Source organism: Nansenia antarctica (assembly GCF_963989245.1).
Source record: "Nansenia antarctica genome assembly, contig: SCAFFOLD_219, whole genome shotgun sequence".
In the NCBI taxonomy this organism is placed as follows: domain Eukaryota; kingdom Metazoa; phylum Chordata; class Actinopteri; order Argentiniformes; family Microstomatidae; genus Nansenia; species Nansenia antarctica.
The window spans coordinates 705-20,846 of NW_027663368.1; the positions used below are offsets into that span (position 1 = coordinate 705).

At 43.3% G+C, this 20,142-nt stretch overlaps 1 protein-coding gene across 1 annotated transcript; it reads right to left on the reverse strand.

The window, feature by feature from the left end:
* Positions 1-594: 594 nt before the first annotated feature.
* On the reverse strand, positions 595-11,315 carry LOC308175115 (ribonuclease H2 subunit B-like). Its single transcript, XM_080550835.1, has 11 exons — positions 11,167-11,315; positions 10,584-10,649; positions 9,508-9,615; positions 8,329-8,399; positions 6,608-6,722; positions 6,447-6,511; positions 5,931-6,036; positions 5,616-5,697; positions 1,321-1,366; positions 1,029-1,106; positions 595-713 (listed from the first exon to the last, which is right to left on the reverse strand). The coding sequence occupies exons 1-11, from the start codon at positions 11,231-11,233 to the stop codon at positions 603-605; spliced, it is 915 nt and encodes a 304-aa protein (XP_080406961.1). The 5' UTR covers positions 11,234-11,315; the 3' UTR covers positions 595-602.
* Positions 11,316-20,142: the final 8,827 nt, after the last annotated feature.

Sequence of the window (20,142 nt, forward strand, 5' to 3'; positions counted from 1 at the left end):
CAGAAGTTTGAGTTTTATATGCCACCATTGTGACTTCACATTTGTATTCGTGTTTATTTATTTACATTAAAATGGGTCATAAGTGGCACATTTTTTCCATGACTTCATGTGAAGCTGGTCTATTGTCTGAGTGCACTTTCTCTGAAATATGAGACCACAGGTTATACTGGCTGTGTTGATCTGTTGTCATCTGAGCCCAGGGAGCCTAGATGGGGAGCCCTGTCCTAACAACACTCACCAAACAAACAGCAGTAACTAGCGACTGAATTAATAAATCAATTACTGGACACAAATATATATATATATATCACTTATCTCTGAATCTCATATCTCGCTTCTGACTAAGTGAGACTAATATTTCACATTTCATTTTCACACAAAGTTTCACATTTAAGTTGACCCTGTTGAAAAGTTCATCAAAAAACCTTGAAGAAACTAGCTATTCATTCACTGTAACGCAATGCATTGATCCGCACAAGAAAAGTGGCTCAGAAACATGAAAATCCTTGTATTGCTCGATCTAACGGAGGACAAATTCAAAGTTTGTTCTGTTTTCTTTTCTTTATTACCAAAAGTGTACACACACAGATACATCACAGCATTCAGTTCTTCTCTGCTTTGACCTTAGGGCTGAAGAAAGCAGACATACTCTTCATGCCTGTTTTGTCCACCTTTGCAAGAGTTTTCTGAGCGGCACTCATCTTCTTGGGCGGCTGAAGAGAAAAGAGAAAAATCAATATCACATCTCATCGGCTTTGAGTGAAGAGAGGGACATAAAAGTACATATCATCCTTAACAGGAAGACTTCTGCAAGGTTAGAGGGAGGTCTTCTGCAAGGTTACAGAAGCTACTTTGACAATCATCTGGATTTTCAGTCCAACAGACATCAAACTGCATTTCTATTCCTCGCAAGCGGCAAGGAATTATTTGCTACAAACAAATATCCCTCTAAAACTAAAAACCCCAAAAGAACATGGAAGAACTCTTTAAGAATAATCCCCCCCCCGCCCCGCTCTATGCACACTCACTTTGCGGGCAAAATCGGCGCTGTTGAATTTGGTGTAGTCCTCTCCTGCCTCCACTAGCATGTCAGACATTTTCCGCTTCTGCACACAGAAGAGCTTTAGATCACTCAGAACACCCACCACACCACAGACACGCCAGTTACCATGACCACACTGTGACTCCATCAAACAAAACATATCAAGTTTTACAACTTAGAATAACATAAACAGGAGCTGATGTATCAATTTACTACATGTCTATATGCAAATGTAACATCCTGAGACCCGAAAGCCAAAGAAAAGCTGGAGAACATACCTTTGAAGGAGGCTCCACCTCTTTTGGACTTAGGAGCTCAGGTAACCTGTCAGGAGGGAGGGAGGTAGAAGACCACTGCATTATCACAAACAAAGTATTGGTGCTTCACCTGCATTATACCCTCAATAATCACTGATTTACTGTAGCATTGGTACAATTCTCCTTATTCTTGATGACCTAGTCCTAGACAATACATGAGCATGTGTATATATGTGTATATATCTCTACTGTGAATGATTGCCATATCCAGACTGTATTATCCGTAAGGACCCCCAGGTTGCACTGTAGAATAAAGGGTGTCAACAGTGATGTCCTTGTACCTTTGAAATCTCACTGTAGCCAGTGTTACCTCCAGCCAATCACAGTTGCTCCCCAATCTATGAGTCTCACTAGGCCTATTAAGTTAGCTCTTACAAACACAAGATCCTTAACGAATAAAACCTTTGTTTTGAACGATTTTATCACTACATATAATTAGGATTTTCTATTTCTAACAGAAACCTGGTTAACGTCCAGTGACATCAGTGCCTTCGCTGAACTATGTTCCCCCGATTACATGTTTTTTAATTCACCCAGACTCACAGGTCGTGGAGGTGGCCTTGCTGTGGCTTTTAAAAATCATTTGCACTGCAGCCTTATCCCAGTGGAGAAACCTTCTAGCTTTTAAGTACTGATGTTCAAAGTCAAGTGTGATACCCCTGTTTGCTGTATTGTTATATATCGCCCTCCTAAACCAAACAGTACTTTTTTTGCTGACTTCTCTGATCTTATTTCTTTTATCATTCTTAATTATGACAAAATCATATTGGTTGGTGATTTTAATATGCACGTGGGTCGTCCTACTAACAGTCCTGCCACTGAATTTTTAAGCATTTGTGATTCCTTTAACCTAAAGCAGCATGTATCTCTGCCTACACATGAACGTGGCCACACTCTTGACTTAGTTTTTACTATGGGTTTATCTGTTAACTCCCTCACCCTAAAAGACTCAGTTTCTGATCACAAAACTGTGCTATTTGATATTTCCCTTCGCGTAGCTGTTCCTTCCCCAAAATGTACAGTTCACTCCCGCATTTTTAACGAGAGATCTGCTGTTAATTGTTCCTCTATCTTCTCTGCTCAGTGCAACAGCTTAACACAGTTTAATGATGTAAATTATTTGGTTGATCAGTTTAATACTCGATGTTCATCAGTTTTAGATCACATTGCTCCCAACCAAGGTCAAGGTGTCAGGCAAATCCATCACCTTGGATAAATGATGATACTTGCCAACTAAAAAGAGAATGTAGAAGAGCAGAAAGAAAGTGGAAGAAAAGTAACCTACAGGTCCACCTCCTTATTATGAGAGATGTTGTCTGCTTACAATTTATTAATCAAAAAAGAGAGACTTAAGTATTTTACAAGCCTTGTAGCAGCACAAAAGTATAACGCCAGAGTTCTCTTCAGCACCATTGATAAACTTGTAAACCCTGCTCCTTCAGTTGTCTCGGCCTCCTGTGTTGAAGATTGCAACAAGTTTTTAGCTTATTTTGTTGAGAAGGTTAAGGGTATCAAAGCCTCTATAACGCCCCCTACCTCATGCATGGTTACTACAGACGCCTCCCCCAGAGTGCTGAGTGAATTCACACCTATCTCCATGGATAATTTGCTTGACATTGTGTCACATATGGCGCTTTTCCATTGACCGGCACGGCACGGCACGCCTCGGCACGCTTTTGAACAGTTCTGGGTATGAGACGTTTTCCACTATACAGGAACGACCCGGGACTGTAGGAGGAGTTACGTGTCATAAGATTCCCCCCGCTATACAGATCAGGAAATGCGATAAGAATTATGTCAAAATGCAGCACTATCGTGCACAGATCAGCCTTACAACATGTAACGTTAAGTGCCTGTTACTTGCCGCTTTCAGTTCTAGTAGACTAGTTTAGATCTCGCAACCAGGGAAATGCCGACATGAAATGCGACACGATTCTATTTTTATTTCTCCTGACACGTTGAGCACTGTGCTTTTTTTTGTTGGTGAACTACCGTAATAAGCCTAAAAAAAGTTCAACTGTTCAAAAAGTGCAACTTCTCTGCTTTCAGAAACTGTTTGAATTTTTTAGATTGGGCATATAGTTCATGAATTACGATAGTTTGAAGGAACGCTGTAAAATCCTGTCTGCAGACAGCTCCGGCTTCGGAGCAAGACGCGAATCTATCGCATTAGTCAAATACATGCTCACATCCAGTCATCCGCTCACTGCTCTCCATCAAAAATGGCACATCCATCAATAATATGACATAATAACAACTGCTCTGATTAGATTGCTTAGATTGTTTAATACATCAACAGGGGGAAAAGCGAGATGAACTCGCGAGTATCATGCTTCCTCCATTGAACGGAAAGTCCTATCTATTCCATTCAAAGTGTTTTAGCCTTCCCCCTTTCCACTGGTAATAAGGAATTGGCAAGAATAGATAGATATAAATAGATCAACATAATGCAGCACTATCATGCACAGATCAGCCTTAAAACATGTAACGTTAGATATATAACGGAGCGAATCTACCGGCATTTGACTGCCGCTGGACTGAGGAACAGCATAGGCACAGGACATCGGCATAATAGCGATTTTTTTGTTATGCTTGTTGTAAATAAAAGTTCTATGATGCATTGAAATGACATTAAACTAAGATAATACGATGGTTAGCATAATTTCTCTAGTGACATTTTCCTAGAGCGAAATCTGTTGTGGTATTTAAAGATGGCGGTTAGCGAAGAAATCTATGAACATGGGATGACGATTTCCATTGACCAATCAACGGTGTGCAGCGTCACACGTCACACGCAGCCTGGCAAAAAAGTACCTTTCGCTACCCATCCCGAACAAGAACTATTTTAGTTGTTTAGTTTAGGCACGGGTACCAGAAATGGCACGGGTACTTTTGGCAGTGGAAAAAGGATAATAAACCCGGCTGACCCGGGCTGACCCGGGTTGGCCCTGTAGTGGAAAAGCGCCAATATGCACCTATCCTCTTGTGGCCTTGACACTATACCCCCCAGATTCTTCAAAGAGGTATTTAAAGTAATTGCCCCTTGTCTTCTCTCCATTGTGAATGAGTCCTCCGGTTTGTTCCCAGATTATTTCAAACAAGCCTGTATTCAGCCCCTTCTGAAGAAACCTAGTCTTGATCCAACACTCCCCCAAAATTATAGGCCAATCTCAAAACTACCCTTTGTCTCAAAATTAATTGAAAAGGCTGTTGCTAAACAACTTCTGGAAATAGTGGAAACAAATGACATTCTCGACCCATTTCAATCTGGGTTTCGTAGGCTGCATAGCACTGAAACTGCTTTGTTGAAAGTCACTAACGACATACTTATGAATACAGACTCTGGTCATCACTCCATTCTAATATTGTTGGATTTGTCTGCCGCCTTTGACACAGTTGATCATACCATCCTGCTGGATAGACTAAAGCATTGGGTCGGCAGAGATGGAACTGCCCTCAGATGGCTTCACATCAAGAAATTAGTTCAGTCTTGTTTTTTCCAACTCAGAAACATTGCCAAAATCAGATCAGCACTGCCAAAGAATATTATAGAGCAAATCATTCATGCTTTTATCTCTTCCCGTTTGAATTACTGTAACAAATTTTTTTCCTGCTTAAGTGATTCCGCAATTGCTCGACTCCAACTAGTTCAGAACGCTGCTGCGAGGCTTCTGACATACACCAAACGAAGAGAGCATAATTACCCCCATTCTAGCCCACTTACATTGGCTTCCCGTACGTTTTAGAATACAATTCAAGATCCTCCTGATCACCTTTAAGGCCCTCCATGGCATGGCACCCTCCTATATTTCCGATCTTTTAATACAATACATTGCGCCTAGATCTCTTAGATCGTCTGACCAACAGCTTTTAATTGTCCCACGGTCCAGGCTCAAAACAAAGGGGTGCTTTTACTGTTGTAGCTCCAACATTATGGAATCGCCTCCCCCTCACTGTCAGGTTAGCTGGGTCTGTACCACTTTTTAAAACAACCTTTAAAAACCCACTTATATAGGATGGCATTTTTACAAGTTGTTTTCTCTTTTTACTTCTGATATGTGCATTGATTTTATCATTCGTTCATTTTATCATTTGTTATATTGCTTGTGTGAAGTGCTTGTTTCCTTTTTAATGAATTACGCTGGCTGTTTAGTTGCTGTTATGCAATATTCTACCAAATGTACTGTGAAGCACTTTGTGACTGCTGTCTTAATAAGTGCTATACAAATAAATAAAAGTTAAGTTAAAGTATATACCCTAAATGCTTGAGCAGGGCTTTGCTCAAGTCTTCACTGATGTACTCCGAGATCATCCCATGGGCATACCGCAGGTAATCATCTGTGCCCCATTGGAGAGAGACCGCATGATTAGTTGAAGCACCATGGCATTATACAGACAGTAATGCAATGATAACCGTCTTTATTTATTTCGTAATATCAGCTTGTTTGACGTCAAATGCTTGATGTGTAACTTCATGTGAGTTCAATGTGTAAACTGATGGTCTTTGCAATGGTTTTGACGCCATCCACTGGTCAATGTTGTCATAGCATTAAGAAAAAAACAAGACTAACCATCGTCAGCGTCCGACTCCAGCTTCACTCTGACGAATGTCGTCGACTTCACCCCTTGCCCCACAGAGATGTTACTCTTTCTGAGGGCTTTGACCGTCATCTCCGCCTGGAAACATGAGGTACACCCCAAACCCACAACATCAGTTATTACCCTCCTAGTCCAGGGGGGTATTCCACCAACATCAGTTATTACCCTCCTAGTCCAGGGGGGTATTCCATCAACGTCGCTAAAGGACAATCTTTTGATAAATCCTGCAAGAGTTATAAACAAAAATCCAGCCTTATTTCGATAAGTCTCGCGAGACTCGCGTTATTAAAATAAGTCTGGATTTTCCTTTAGTGATGTTGATGGAACACCCCCCTGGGAAGCCCACAAAGGCTTGTTGATTAGTTGATAAGCTTAATCTTGTTTGATAGCACTGGGCTGGAACAAAGGTACCCTGTGTGTCCTCAGGGGGGGAAGGAGACTGAATGTAGAGAACATCTGCACACAGCTGTCAGGCAGCACTTGGTTACCTTTTTCTTTAGCCAGTCCATTGTTCTCTCCTGGCTATAGCGGTGAAACCTCAGGCTCCCTACCTCTGGAAGGGATGAGAGACAGAGCATTACAACACACGCAGTCACCGGGCATGACCCTTTGATTAACGTCCGCTAAACCGTCCTGCTTGACCTCTGACCTTTCTCCTCAGTGATGTGGTGCAGGGAGACCAGAGAGCGTGTACAGCTGAGCAGCCTGGAACATGCTGGGAAATCATCATCCATTACCACCTGGTCTACGGGCTGGAACTTCCCCTACAGAGCACAGACAGAGATGATGTCACAAACATAGGGAGACAGAAAAACGTAGGAGAAGAGACAGAATGAGATGATGTAGCAAAGAGAAGTAGACAGAAATACCCTACTGTGGGTATTTCACAACAAACTTCAGAATGTAGACAAAACTGAATACCCTGGTCATTCTTGGAGACAGCCGTTGGCGTTATGATTGCTAGCCAAAAGAGAGTCAGCGCGGTAGCTAACTAAACGGAAATTCCAGTAGTAAACCTTGGGCTAAATCAGAACATCTTTGCCATTCGTTAGCTACCGCTCAGATTTACTTTTGCTAGCAATCATGACGGTGACGTCTGTCTCTGAGAACAACGATTGTCTCCAATTCTGTTTACATTCTGCAGTTTGTGACGTACAGACTTCTATTTCTATGTGACAGACAGACTGCTTCCGTTTACATGTTTGTGACATCTATTTACATGTTCTTTCTACAGTTTGGGACGTAGAAACTTTTGGTGATGCACAAACTTCTGTTGCTATATGACAGACGGACATGACATCACAAATGGAAGAAAACAAACAACGGAGACCTGCAGACTCTGATGTCACAATAAGGACAAGTGTGACCCCGACAGTGATCATAAAAACAAGCTTGAATCAGAGAGGTGACATCACAAAGCGGACAGTGATGACAGCACAGAGGTAGATCTATGGATGACAGTGGCAGCGTCCGTAAATTCGCTCTGGAATAGGATTAGCACTCATGGAATGCCTCTTGTCCAATCAAATTAGTCCCTTTATGATGTTGAAGCCAGAGTGTGCTCCGGTACTCTCAGAGCGAATTTACGAACACAGCCATAATGTCAACACAGTATTGATGACAATTAGTCTAGGCCTAATTGTGTCTGTGTGTCACAATGAATGAAGACCTCAGTCCAAAAACTTGGGCGAGGGTGTATACACTGATGAGTCAAAACATTATGCCCACCTGCACAATATAGCCTTCGTTGCTCTCACGCATCGATGAGCCTTGAACGCCCAAAACCCTGTCACCAGTTTGTGGTTTGTCCCTCCTCGGACCGCTGTCGGTAGGTACTCACCATTGCTGACTGGGAGCACACCACACCTGACCCTAACCCTGACCCTAACCCTGACCCCACAAGCCTTTCTGTTTCAGAGATGCTCTGACCCAGTATTCTAGCCATAACAATTTGGCCCTTGTCAAAGTCACTCTCTCTCCTGAGGGTCAGGGTTAGGGTTGGGGTTGGGGTCAGGCTCAGGCCTTGTCAAAGTCACTCAGGTCTTTACTCTCCTGAGGGTGAGGGTCAGGGTTAGGGTTGGCGGTCAGGGTCAGGCCTTGTCAAAGTCAGTCAGGTCTTTACTCTCCTGAGGGTCAGGGTTAAGGTTAGGGTCAGGGTCAGGTCTTGTCAAAGTCACTCTTGCTCATTTCTCCTGCATCTAACACATCAACTTCAAGTACTGACTGTTTGCTTGTTGCATAACATATCCCACCCCTTGACAGGTGTCAGTAACACAGCAATCAATGTTATTCCCTTCACCTGTCAGTGGTCATAATGTTTTGGCTCATCTGTGTATATGCCTAGTGTAGTGAATCTAAGAAGAACCTTACCTTTGCCTTGATCAAATAGGGCAACAGAAGGTATAGGGGATCCATAGGGGTAACATACAGAAGTCTTCCATCTATTCAAATGAAAAGCATTGACTTTCAATAAAAGAAAACAGGGTACACTAGCTTTTATGACTATTATAAAGATATATGTTTTCTCTACAATTATAAAGACGGTCTGAAAAGAGGTGCTGGTTCTCCATTGAGTTAAGCTACTGCAAAATTAAGTATAGCTACTGCAAAATGCAGTACATCACATCAATATTTTGTCCAGTAAACGTATTTCCAATGAGCCTATTCAAGTGAAATGTGCACCAGACGTTGGTATTAACTCAAACAATCCAGACAAAAAATCTAAACATTAAAGTCCATATGTAAATAAAGTTATGTGTAATTAAGTGGAGCACAGCAAGAAAAGGCAAGGAACCAGCTGAAAACCATAACTAATTAGGAGGCAACTGTACCTCATATCTGTGCTAATAAATGTCAGCTGGGTTAGAATATATTGATGGGCTATAAAAGTTATTTTTATATCAACTTGTTAGAATGGCCCAGTCAATCACCTGACTTAAACCCAATTGAACATTTGTGGAAGCATCTGAAGATCCAGATTCACAAGAGGGCCCCCCGCAATCTTCAAGATTTAAAGACAATCTGTGTAGAGGAATGGGAATTACTTCATACAGAAAGTGCCTTGAAGCTGTCATTACAAACAAAGGCATCTCCACTAAGTATTGAATTAATTTCAGTTACTGTGTTCAATACCGTTTTCTTGTTTCATTCCACTTTATTACACACAACTTTATTTACATATGGACTTTAATGTTTAGATTGTTTGTCTGGACTGTTTGAGTTAATACCAAAGTCTGGTGCAAATTTCACTTGAATAGGCTCATTGGAAATACAATGCAACACAAATGTTGATGTGTTCAATACTTATTTTCCCCACTGTAGATAAAGACAGAGGTCTGGGTGGCAGCACCTCTCCATGGCATTACTGTAGCCTTTTCTCCATCATTAGAAACACGACTCCTCACGTCCTCCACTTCACGTCCTACTGGAAATGCATTGGAGGAGAAGATCTAGGTTCTTCCCCTGGCATATTCTCCTCCAATGCATTCTGAGGACACAGCCAGTGGAGGACGGAGAAGAGGACGCAAGGAGAAATGTCTGTTGACTAACCTGGCTGGACAGTCTGGCCAATGAACCAGGAGTGGTAATCTTCACTGAAGGCTTTGACCTCATACAGCTGACCGTCACCACTGCCCAACAGATAGAGGGAAGCTGCATCTGGAAAAGTAGATAAAAATAGGTTTCAAGCTACCTTCACACTACCACACTCTAATAGTATAGTGTTGACTTCATTGGAATTGACATGGATGGATGGACCTTACTAACATGAAATAGCTAATGCAGTGTTTCCTCTACATGCATTTCATCGTGGCGGGCCGCCACGATGGAATTTCCTCCGCCACCATTCAGATTTCTCAAAAAAAAAAAAAAAAAAAAGTTCTCAAAAAAAAAACAAAAAAAAAATAAACATTTTAGCTGATTAAAATATATCTGATCCTAGATCAGCGCTATAATGGATGTTGACTAAAAGTGCACCTAAATCCACGCCCATCTCTCTCTAACCGCTGATCCAAAATCAGATTAATGACATTCAGTTGACGACGTGACACAAGGGCTCCTGATTGGTCTAAATGTGAACTGTGGTATTATTGTTATTGTGTACAGGCCACCGTAGTGACATCCGGGGGGTATTCCATCAACATCGCTAAAGGGAAAATCCAGGTTTAGTCTGATAAATCTCGCGAGAGTTCTTACAAATATCCAGGCATGCTTGAGTGTGTTGTTGACAATCGTTCATGTCCTTCATTAAACGTTTAGCTTTGTCATTTGATACGCCGCCTACGACTACCATCTCTCTGCACTACAGTAAACAGTTAATCAGTAACGTTAGCCGCTTTTGTGCTCATGTAGGCCTACTTCGTATTATATTATAGCTGATGATCTTTGTGTGTGTATGTGACTGTCAGTCACAAGTTTATATTCTGTATATTCATAATTTATTTTTTTTGGCCATCCTCTAGTTTTGGCTGTGATTAGAAAAAATAAAATAAAAAATAAATACGTTGTTTTGAGCGCGCGTGCGCGTTTCATGCGCGTGCACGCGAAAAAATCGCGCGCGCTACGCGCGCGGTCACGGCCACCCGCCACCATTGTAAAAATTCCTGGAGGAAACACTGTAATGTTACCTGTTGAAGGATTCCTGAGTCTAATGAAAGAGGGGTCACTGTCGTTCTTGGGTTCAACAGCAGAGTCTGTGGGCAATAAGATTCAAACACAGGTCATGATGACACCATCATGTCGTCATGACGCTGGCTGATTTATGTGTCTCACTGAGGGAATAATGTCATAAAATGTCACTTAAAGGCACAATCTGGGATTTGTTCTGCAGTTCAAAGGTCATTTAAATGTGTGATATACCCATTGATTCTAAAAGAATATTGTATGCAATTTCTTTCCTAACCATAACCCAAAATATAAGGTTATTCAATGTTTGTAAACAATCAATGTCTTTGTAAACAAGCAGTCTATCTTATTTTAGAGAGGCCACATGACATTACCCTAACATCTCTAGACTTGTCTTTATACCAAAACAATTTACAGGGAATAAGGGATGGCACCTTTAATTGTGGCTAGCTAGCTAACATCATGTCTTGTGTTGTTGGTCTCCATACTAAATTGACAAGCTTCAGTTTAAGTGTGGCGATGGAGCAGTAGCTCTTCTGAGTTAGCTGTGACATTGTTGTCAATGTGAGTAAGTTAGCTACCTACCTGCAGCAATTATGACCCAACTACTGTCATGTTGTGCTTGTGGCGTGCGCTTCTTTTTAGTAGCCATTTCAGACAAATGAAGTAGAAATGTATTTTTCAATTACTTTTAGGCAACCTGTTTAGTATCAACACAGCTAGCTTGCTGGCTAACTGTTGTCATTAGAAAGTACGAAAGCATGGGATACTGCTGGGTGGTATTCCATCAACGTCGTTAAATGAACTCTCGCGAGAGTTATCAAAATGAGCCTGGTTTTTAAATATAAATCTCGCGAGATTGCTCAGAAAAAGCCTGGACTTTCCTTCAGCGACGTTGATGGAATACCCCCCTGGAGGAGGAGGCGTAAACACCGTGAGCAGACAGAAAAGGCGGGCAGCCGTGTGTTTTTCCACAAGGGGTTAGGGATGCATGTTTTTTTTTAGTATAGGCTTTATTTCCGTAGCTGCAGCTATAGTTACAGTTTCAGCCTGTACAAATGACAGTAAAATGCTGTTTAGTGACAAATCAGCTATAGTCTATCATTTCCACTGGATCCCAAAAGTGGCACATTCTATGACGTCATCTTAAGGCTACACGCACCACAATAACAACATAAGAAATACATTATTTAAGCGTTATGGAACGATAAGCCGTGGTATATCGTGGATATTGCCACAGCTGGCGGGGTGGTTAGGCACGACGTGAAGCGGAGTTACGGGGTTACTGTGTGATACATGTTGGTGCTGGAGGCTGGCTGGCTGTATACATTTGCAATATAAAATCCTCATGTTTAAGCAGTTTACGTTTGAGTCACTAGAGGGCGCCAGTAAACCAGATTATCAGTCTTCCCTGTATGGAAGAGAGAGCGGGCCGTTGTTGGCCTTAGCCGTGAAAAATGCGCAGATCCTAATTCAAATACATGTAATTACCCCAGTAGCTGTGCGGGGAGTCTTTAGGGTTGGGCTGATATTGGTAGTGTTCTCCCCAATCTATCTAACAGCCCACTCTTCTGATTTTGTAATGAGATCACTAAAAGACATGGGCTGTGTTCGGAATAGCGTACTAGCATACTACTCATACTAGATATGACGTAGATTTGAGTAGGCGAGAGCGTTCACACTGTACAGTATGCGAGATTTGAGTATGCGAGCAATATTTTCGGAATAATTTTTAGTGTGTTACGATGGACACTTGTGGCGTACTGCTTCCCCAAAATGCATTTCGTCCAGGGTTCAAGATGGGGCGGGTTACCGCCGAATGCGCTACTGGATTTTGAGGTTGTAGAAAGTTTAGGCTGTAAATTCTCAATCCCATCTGGCAACCCTGTGCGCTTTCAGCCTCGTCAAACTGCGTCATACATACACACTTGTCATACAGCTGTTGTTTACATTGTCCGATAGCCTGGGGACCGAAAGCTTGCAATAAACATCGTTTTTTGCACATATTTGAGTGTGCAGATGCTGCTTTTTTGCACTATTTGATACTCTTCAGTTGCAGCACCCCAAGTCTGATCACGGATGAGCGGTGGTATTTTCACTATACTGGGAATTAACATGGTGAAATGCATTCTTAGACAAGGCTATGTCATCACATGTTCGCCTATTTGACTGATTGTAGCCCAATCACGAATGATCCCAGTATTGTCGCTTCAGACGGACAAGTTGGTTGTATTGTGCTTGCTGCAGCAAACCCACGATATGTTATTGCTCATATATATCTATTTTAATATGTTCTTTTACCAACTGCTAAGACAACAATATAGTAAACTAGTTACTTGAGCTAGCTAAAGATATTGCCCCCCCAAATCATTTTACAACTTGTTGTAATTATGTTATGTTGTTTCTGTCGAACTCCCTAAGTAAGCGCAACGCAGGGTGCGTTTGTAAATTTGCTCTGAGAGTGCCGGAGCGCACACTGGGTTCAACGTCATAAAGGGACCAGGTAATTTGATTGGACAAGAGGCATTCCATGAGTGCTGATCAGATTTCCAGGGCAAATTTACGAACGCAGCCGTAATATAGCTAGGAACAGAAGAATCCTCAGGTCAGATATATAAACGAGTTATTTTGGTAAACCGGACACATTTTCGGAATATATGTGGTTACTTTCTCGCCTGAAAACATATTAAAACTTCATTAAATGACATGTTAACACTTGTAAAACCAAAAGTACAGGTTTTAGCTAATGGAGGTTTAAAATGGAGGTTTAAATTCGCCGCTCCCGGCGAAATGCATTCTGGGAGGCAGTATGCATACTGTGTAAACGGTCGGCTGGTTTTCGCATACTTATTATGAATTTAGTAGGCACTATGCAGTATGCAGTATATACTCATTGAGTATGCTAGTATGCAGTATATACTCATTGAGTATGCAGTATGCTAGTATACAGTACCATTCCGAACACAGCCATTGACTGAGTTCAATATGAAGGGAGAATAGTCAGAACAATATCATGCATCATGTTCTCTTTCTCAGTTGCCAGTTCCTTGGTTTCCCACTAGCATGTCGATTTTATGTAGTTGTATGTATTGTAATAGTGATATATTATTTAGCTTTTCATCTCTATGGAGGCTGTTTAAGGCAGGGGACACTAAGGGAGCCAGGGCCGCTCAGAAGGAGGTGAAGAAGAGCTGAGAGCAGCCAAAGAGGAATACAGGAGGAAATTGGAGGGCGGGCTAGTGGCCCACAGCTCCAAGGAGGTGTGGAAGGGTTTCAAGAAGATCACGGGCCACAAGCAGCCACATACTGTGGTGGAGGGGACCCGAGAGCAGGCGGATGACCTGAACTGCTTCTTTAACAGGTTTGACCAACCATCCCTCTGTCACCCCCCACAGCCCCCAACCCTCTCCTCCCCTCTCCAATGTACCGCACCCCCGGCAACAGTAGCCCCCACTCCCCCTGACCCCCTCACACCCCAGCAGCAATTGCCTCCCCTTACCAACACCAGGAGCCAGGGAGCATGCTTCACACCTGGAGACACCTGTACTCACAGCTTTATAACATCTGAGCAGGTGAGAAGGCAGCTCTCCAGGGTGAATGTGAACAAGTCCAGAGGTCCAGACAACATCAACCCCAGGGTTCTGAAGGTGTGTGCTGGAGAGCTGGCGGACACATTCCAACATCTCTTCAGTCTATCTCTAAGACTGAGGAGGGTGCCACAGTTCTGGAAGACCTCTTGCATCGTCCCAGTGCCAAAGAAGGGACGGCCCAGCACCCCAAACGACTACAGACCTGTCGCCCTGACACCACAGGTCATGAAGATCCTGGAGAGGCTAGTGCTGCAACACCTTAAGCCCCAGGTGAAGGACTTCCTGGACCCCCGGCAGTTTGCATAATTATCAGGAGAGCATTGGGGTGGAGGATGCCATCATTTACATGCTGCACAGGGCCTACACAGTACACACACCTGGAGAGGCCACAGAGCATGGTGAGGACCATGTTCTTCGACTTCTCCAGTGCATTTAACACCATCAAGCCATCACTGCTGGCTGACAAACTAGCAGTGATGTGTGTGGAGGACTCCCTGACGGCTTGGATCCACAACTACCTCACAGACAGACGTCAGTATGTGAGACTGCAGGGCTGTCAGTCTGAGGTGGTGGTGTGCAACACCGGTGCCCCCAGGGAACTGTTCTGTCACCCTTTCTCTTCACCCTCTATACCTCCGACTTCCAGTTTAGCTCCGACCAGTGCCACCTGCAGAAGTTTTCTGATGACTCCTCTATCGTCGGTTACATCACAGACGACAGGGATGAGGAGTACAGGGCCCTGGTGGAGAGCTTTGTGCAGTGGTGCGACACCAACTACCTTTTGCTTAACACCAGCAAAACAAAGGAGTTGGTGGTGGATTTTAGGAGGAAGAGAAGGACCCCAGCCCCCATCACCATCAAGGGGGTGGAAGTCGAGAGGGTGGACTCCTACAGGTACCTGGGAGTAGAAATTAATAACAAACTGGACTGGACTGACAACACCGAGGCTCTTCTCAGGAAAGGGCAGAGCAGACTGTTTTTCCTGAGAAGGCTGAGGTCTTTCGGCGTCTGCAACAAGCTGCTGCGAATGTTTTATCAGTCGGTGGTTGCCAGCGTTCTGTTCTTCGCCGTGGCCTGCTGGGGTGGAAACATCTGTGCCAGGGATGCTGCGAAGCTAAACAAACTGGTGAAGAAGGCCAGCTCTGTGGTGGGGACCGGGCTGGACAGCCTAGAGGTGGTGGCAGAACAGAGGATGGGGAAAAAACTGGCGGCCATGCTGGCCAATCCCTCCCACCCGATGTACTGCGAGCTGACGGGGATGAGGAGCAAGTTCAGCCACAGATTTGTTCTCCCCCGTCAAAGTACAAAAAGATTTGGACAGTCCTTTGTTCCAGCTGCACTCCGACTCTACAACCAGGCCCTGCAGGGTGGGGGAGACCTGGAGCTGGAACTTTGGAACTTGGAACTTTTTACTTATTGAGCCTGCACTGTTTTATCTATTTATTTATTGAATGTTTTCTGTCTGCCCTAACTAAGCTGTTTGACAACAACATTTCCCCATTGGGGACAATAAAGGTTTTCATCATCATCTATACTATAGTATGACGTTAGTTTGAGACACCACTCACAAAAGTATGTCCAGGGCTGCCAAGTTTCACCAAAAGTTTGGAATGTGATTTTTTGGCGGTGGAGCGACCCAAAACTGAGCGTTTTGGCAGCGGCGGCCCCTCTCTCCCACCCAATTATTTGTGCTAGTTTCCTGCAATTTTACATGTTGTTCATAATAAACCAGCACAAGAAATGAAAATAATTAACATTTTATAAAACAAGACAAACATTCAGACAATATATCATATTTATGAAATCTTAATAAACAAATACAGTAGCCTACAGACTCTAAAAGAAAAATGGGCCCCATCAACAGGACTCAGCCCCTTGGTCAGCAGCAGAAAGACCCTTGATCATCATCTTATATACAGTGCATTGCTCATAGATGGCTATCATGTTATACAGTACATACCAGGGTTTTTCCTGGGTCAGAATGAGGGCTTGGTGGTCGATCTTGTGCGCGCACAGCGCGCCCACATTTTTTGGGAGGGAACCCCAATTGTGTTGTATTTGTATTGTAAATTGTAATTATTATGAATTATTATTATTAATATTATTAATGTACCTGGTTATGTTACAGTAGAGAAACAAAAAACAGTTACCAAAACTGAGTATTTACTAGCTAAGATTGGCAAAAGATTGGCGTGGTGAAACCGAAATTAGTAAATGAATGAATGAATGAATGGTCTTTATTGTCATTGATATAGTACAGGTACCAAACAACGAAATTTGGGAGGGGGGGCTCCCCTGGTGCTAGGAAAGAAAAGAAAAACTAAAAAAACAAGAAGGGAAAGGAGCTGGTTTACATAAATAAAGGCTATGTACACTATCCACTATACTATACTGTACAGATAAAACACTGTGCTGTACTCTATGCTATGCTATACCTATTCTAACATTTCCTATTTCTCTGCAACCTTATGTACCCTAGGGTTGTCATATTGCACATAGTGTTATTGCACATTCATTTAAAGTGTCGCAGTTTGCAGGCTTGAAATGTACACATTTGTGCCTCAGCACTACACCTGATTTTTCAATCCAGCAGCTGCCATCAATCCGTCCAGACTGTCCAGGGCCCAGAACCTAGGTCTTTGCTGTGTTCAGGGCCTGGATGGCCCTGGGGTAGAAGCTGAGCTTCAGTCTGTTTGTCCTTGCGAACATGGTCCTGTACCGCCTGTTCGAGGGCAGCCGAGCAAAGTGTTCGTACCCAGGGTGGGATGGGTCTCTGGAGATCTTGGAGGCCTTCCTGAGGCAGCGTGTGTTGTACAGCTCTTCCAGAGAGGGGAGGGGGGCGCCGGTGATCTTCTGGGCCGTTCTCACGACTCTCTGTAGCGCATTCCTTTCTGCGGCTGTGCAGCTGGAGAACCAGTTGCAGATGCAGTAGGTGAGGATGCTCTCCACTGCGCAGCGGTAGAAGGCCACCAGTATCTCCTGTCTGGTGTGGTCCTTCCTGAGGACTCTCAGGAAGAAGAGCCGCTGTTGTGCCTTCTTGATGATGGCTGCTGTGTTGTTCTTCCAGGACAGGTCATCCTGTATGTGCACTCCCAGGAATCGGAGGGTTGAGACTCTCTCCACGCTCCCTCCGTCGATGAGCAGGGGCTGGACCTCAGATTTTTTCCTCCTGAAGTCCACGATGATTTCCTGGGTCTTTGACTGGTTCAGCAGCAGGTTGTTAATGATGTTTCCTCAAACCATGTTTGTCCTTATGTGTAAGGATGCTGTTGCGCAAAGAGCTAACTTTGATTATGCTTTTTCATGTTTTTTTTCTTTTTTTTTTTCTCATCAAACATTTCTTGTTGTCAATAAAAGTATTTTAAAAATCCTTTTAAAACAATTCTGGGTCTATTGCTCTGTCACCTAGCATTTTGGAGTTTAGCTTGCAACGTCGCGAGCGTGTTAGCGGCTAAATTACAGTAACTTCCTCTTATACGTTTTGGTAACGGCCCTGGTAACAATCTATGCCACTTGCAAAGAAGATAAGGGTTAGTTCAACCTTATGTTGCGGTGTTTGCTCAATTTGATGTTTGACACTGGTCAGAGTAGATCCAGTTCACATTGGGAAGGTAGCCTAGAGGTTAGAGAGGCTGGCTAGCAGTTGGCTGGCTAGTTTGATCCCTGCCTCAGGAGGGAGCTTGCATGTGGCCTTGAGCAAGGCACTTAACAAGTCTCATGATACATTTACATTTTTGGGCATTTAACAGATGCCTTTATCCAAAGCGACTTTTCTTTTTTGCGATTGATGTGTGGTTTCATGTATGTGGGAATAAATGTTTTAAGTGACAAACCAAAAAAAACAAAACAAAAACAAACAAAATATGTTTACAAAATAAATACATCTTTCTTCTAATTCTAATAGATGCGTTTTCATTATTGTTACCGCTGCTTCATAGGTCTGAATAACACTGACAGGCTTTATATGTGTCCCTTGAACAGAGCTTGTATAGAAAAATTATAGCATGCATCATAGGAAGGTGCCTGGGCGCCGCGCAATGATAATTGCCGTCGTTTTCAGTGAAAATTATTTTGTCACCTTTTTGGGCCAGCACCCCTGCATTCCCAAAAAATGTGATAGAAATGAGCCATTGAATTGTTGCACTCTCTCCAGCAATTCCCAGTTCCCGGTGTACCATTCTGTAAGTATTTTCTTCTTGGGGTAATAAAAAACCTAATAATGTTCTTCCATGAAAATTCTCTCCATTGTCCAGAGCTAGAGGTGGTGGATTGTATTTTACATATGTTCAACCATTCTTCCTCAGTTAGGACTATGTTTGCTTCCTTCTCCCACTTATCCCTAACATATAAGGTGGAGTGATTCTTGGTGGACTGTATACTCTTCTGTATAATTCTTGACACCAGTTTCTTGTGGGTGTTGCCCTTATACGCATCAATAAAAATGTTGACGAGACTCATTTCAGAAACCTCATTATTCTTTATATTCTTATAGAAGTAATGCCTCAGTTGTAAATACCTGTAGAAATCTTGTTTCTCTAGGTTGTGATTATCAATAAGATATTGAAAGGCCTGTATTGGATGAAATTAGGTAGGGATGTCCCGATCCCATTTTTTCACTACCGATACCTGGGCTTCAGGTATCTGCGATACCGATATCAATCCGATATTTGTATTTATTGTTTTACTCCTGAATAATAACAAATACTTCCCCAGTATAGTCCACAACATTTGGCTATTAAAGACTGCCCGCCTTTATTCAAGCAACAAAAACAGTACTCACTGTTACTCACTACTCAGTGACCAACTGGTTTCAAGTTAAAACAATTTAAACAACAGCATTCAGCATTGTAGAAAAAAATGAGTTACTGTCTGATTTCTAGTTGTAGTGCCTTCAGTTCTCTTTAGTATTCGTTTCGTATCTCACTATGGGAACGCCCCCTGCGTGACCTCATCAGAAACTGAATTACACTGCGCCAGCCCATTGGCTGGCCAAGGCGACGCTTGTGTCACGAGGGACGGGACCCTCCGCCTATATAAGACGTACACACGGCATTGTCGTCATTCAAAAACCTTTGGTCGCTTCTCGCTGGTGCTGGCAACAACTGTGCGGGTGGCTAAACAGAGAGCTAAACAGTCCACAGATACGAGCGACCACAACACACACACACACACACACACACACACACACACACACACACACACACACACACACACACACACACACACACACACACACACACACACACACACACACACACACACACACACACACACACACACACACACACACACACACACACACACACACACACACACACACACACACACACACACACACACACACACACACACACACACACACACACACACACACACACACACACACACACACACACACACACACACACACACACACACACACACACACACACACACACACACACACACACACACACACACACACACACACACACACACACACACACACACACACACACACACACACACACACACACACACACACACACACACACACACACACACACACACACACACACACACACACACACACACACACACACACACACACACACACACACACACACACACACACACACACACACACACACACACACACACACACACACACACACACACACACACACACACACACACACACACACACACACACACACACACACACACACACACACACACACACACACACACACACACACACACACACACACACACACACACACACACACACACACACACACACACACACACTGTATGGAAAGTTTGAGCGGCAGTGACGGCCGCGCGCTGCACTTAGTATTTATTCTTGATTATTTTGAACGTCTCGCTCAGCCCGTCAGTGACGGTGCAGTGTGTGTGTGTTAGCCCGTCAGTGACGGTGCAGTGTGTGTGTGTTAGCCCGTCAGTGACGGTGCAGTGTGTGTGTGTGTGT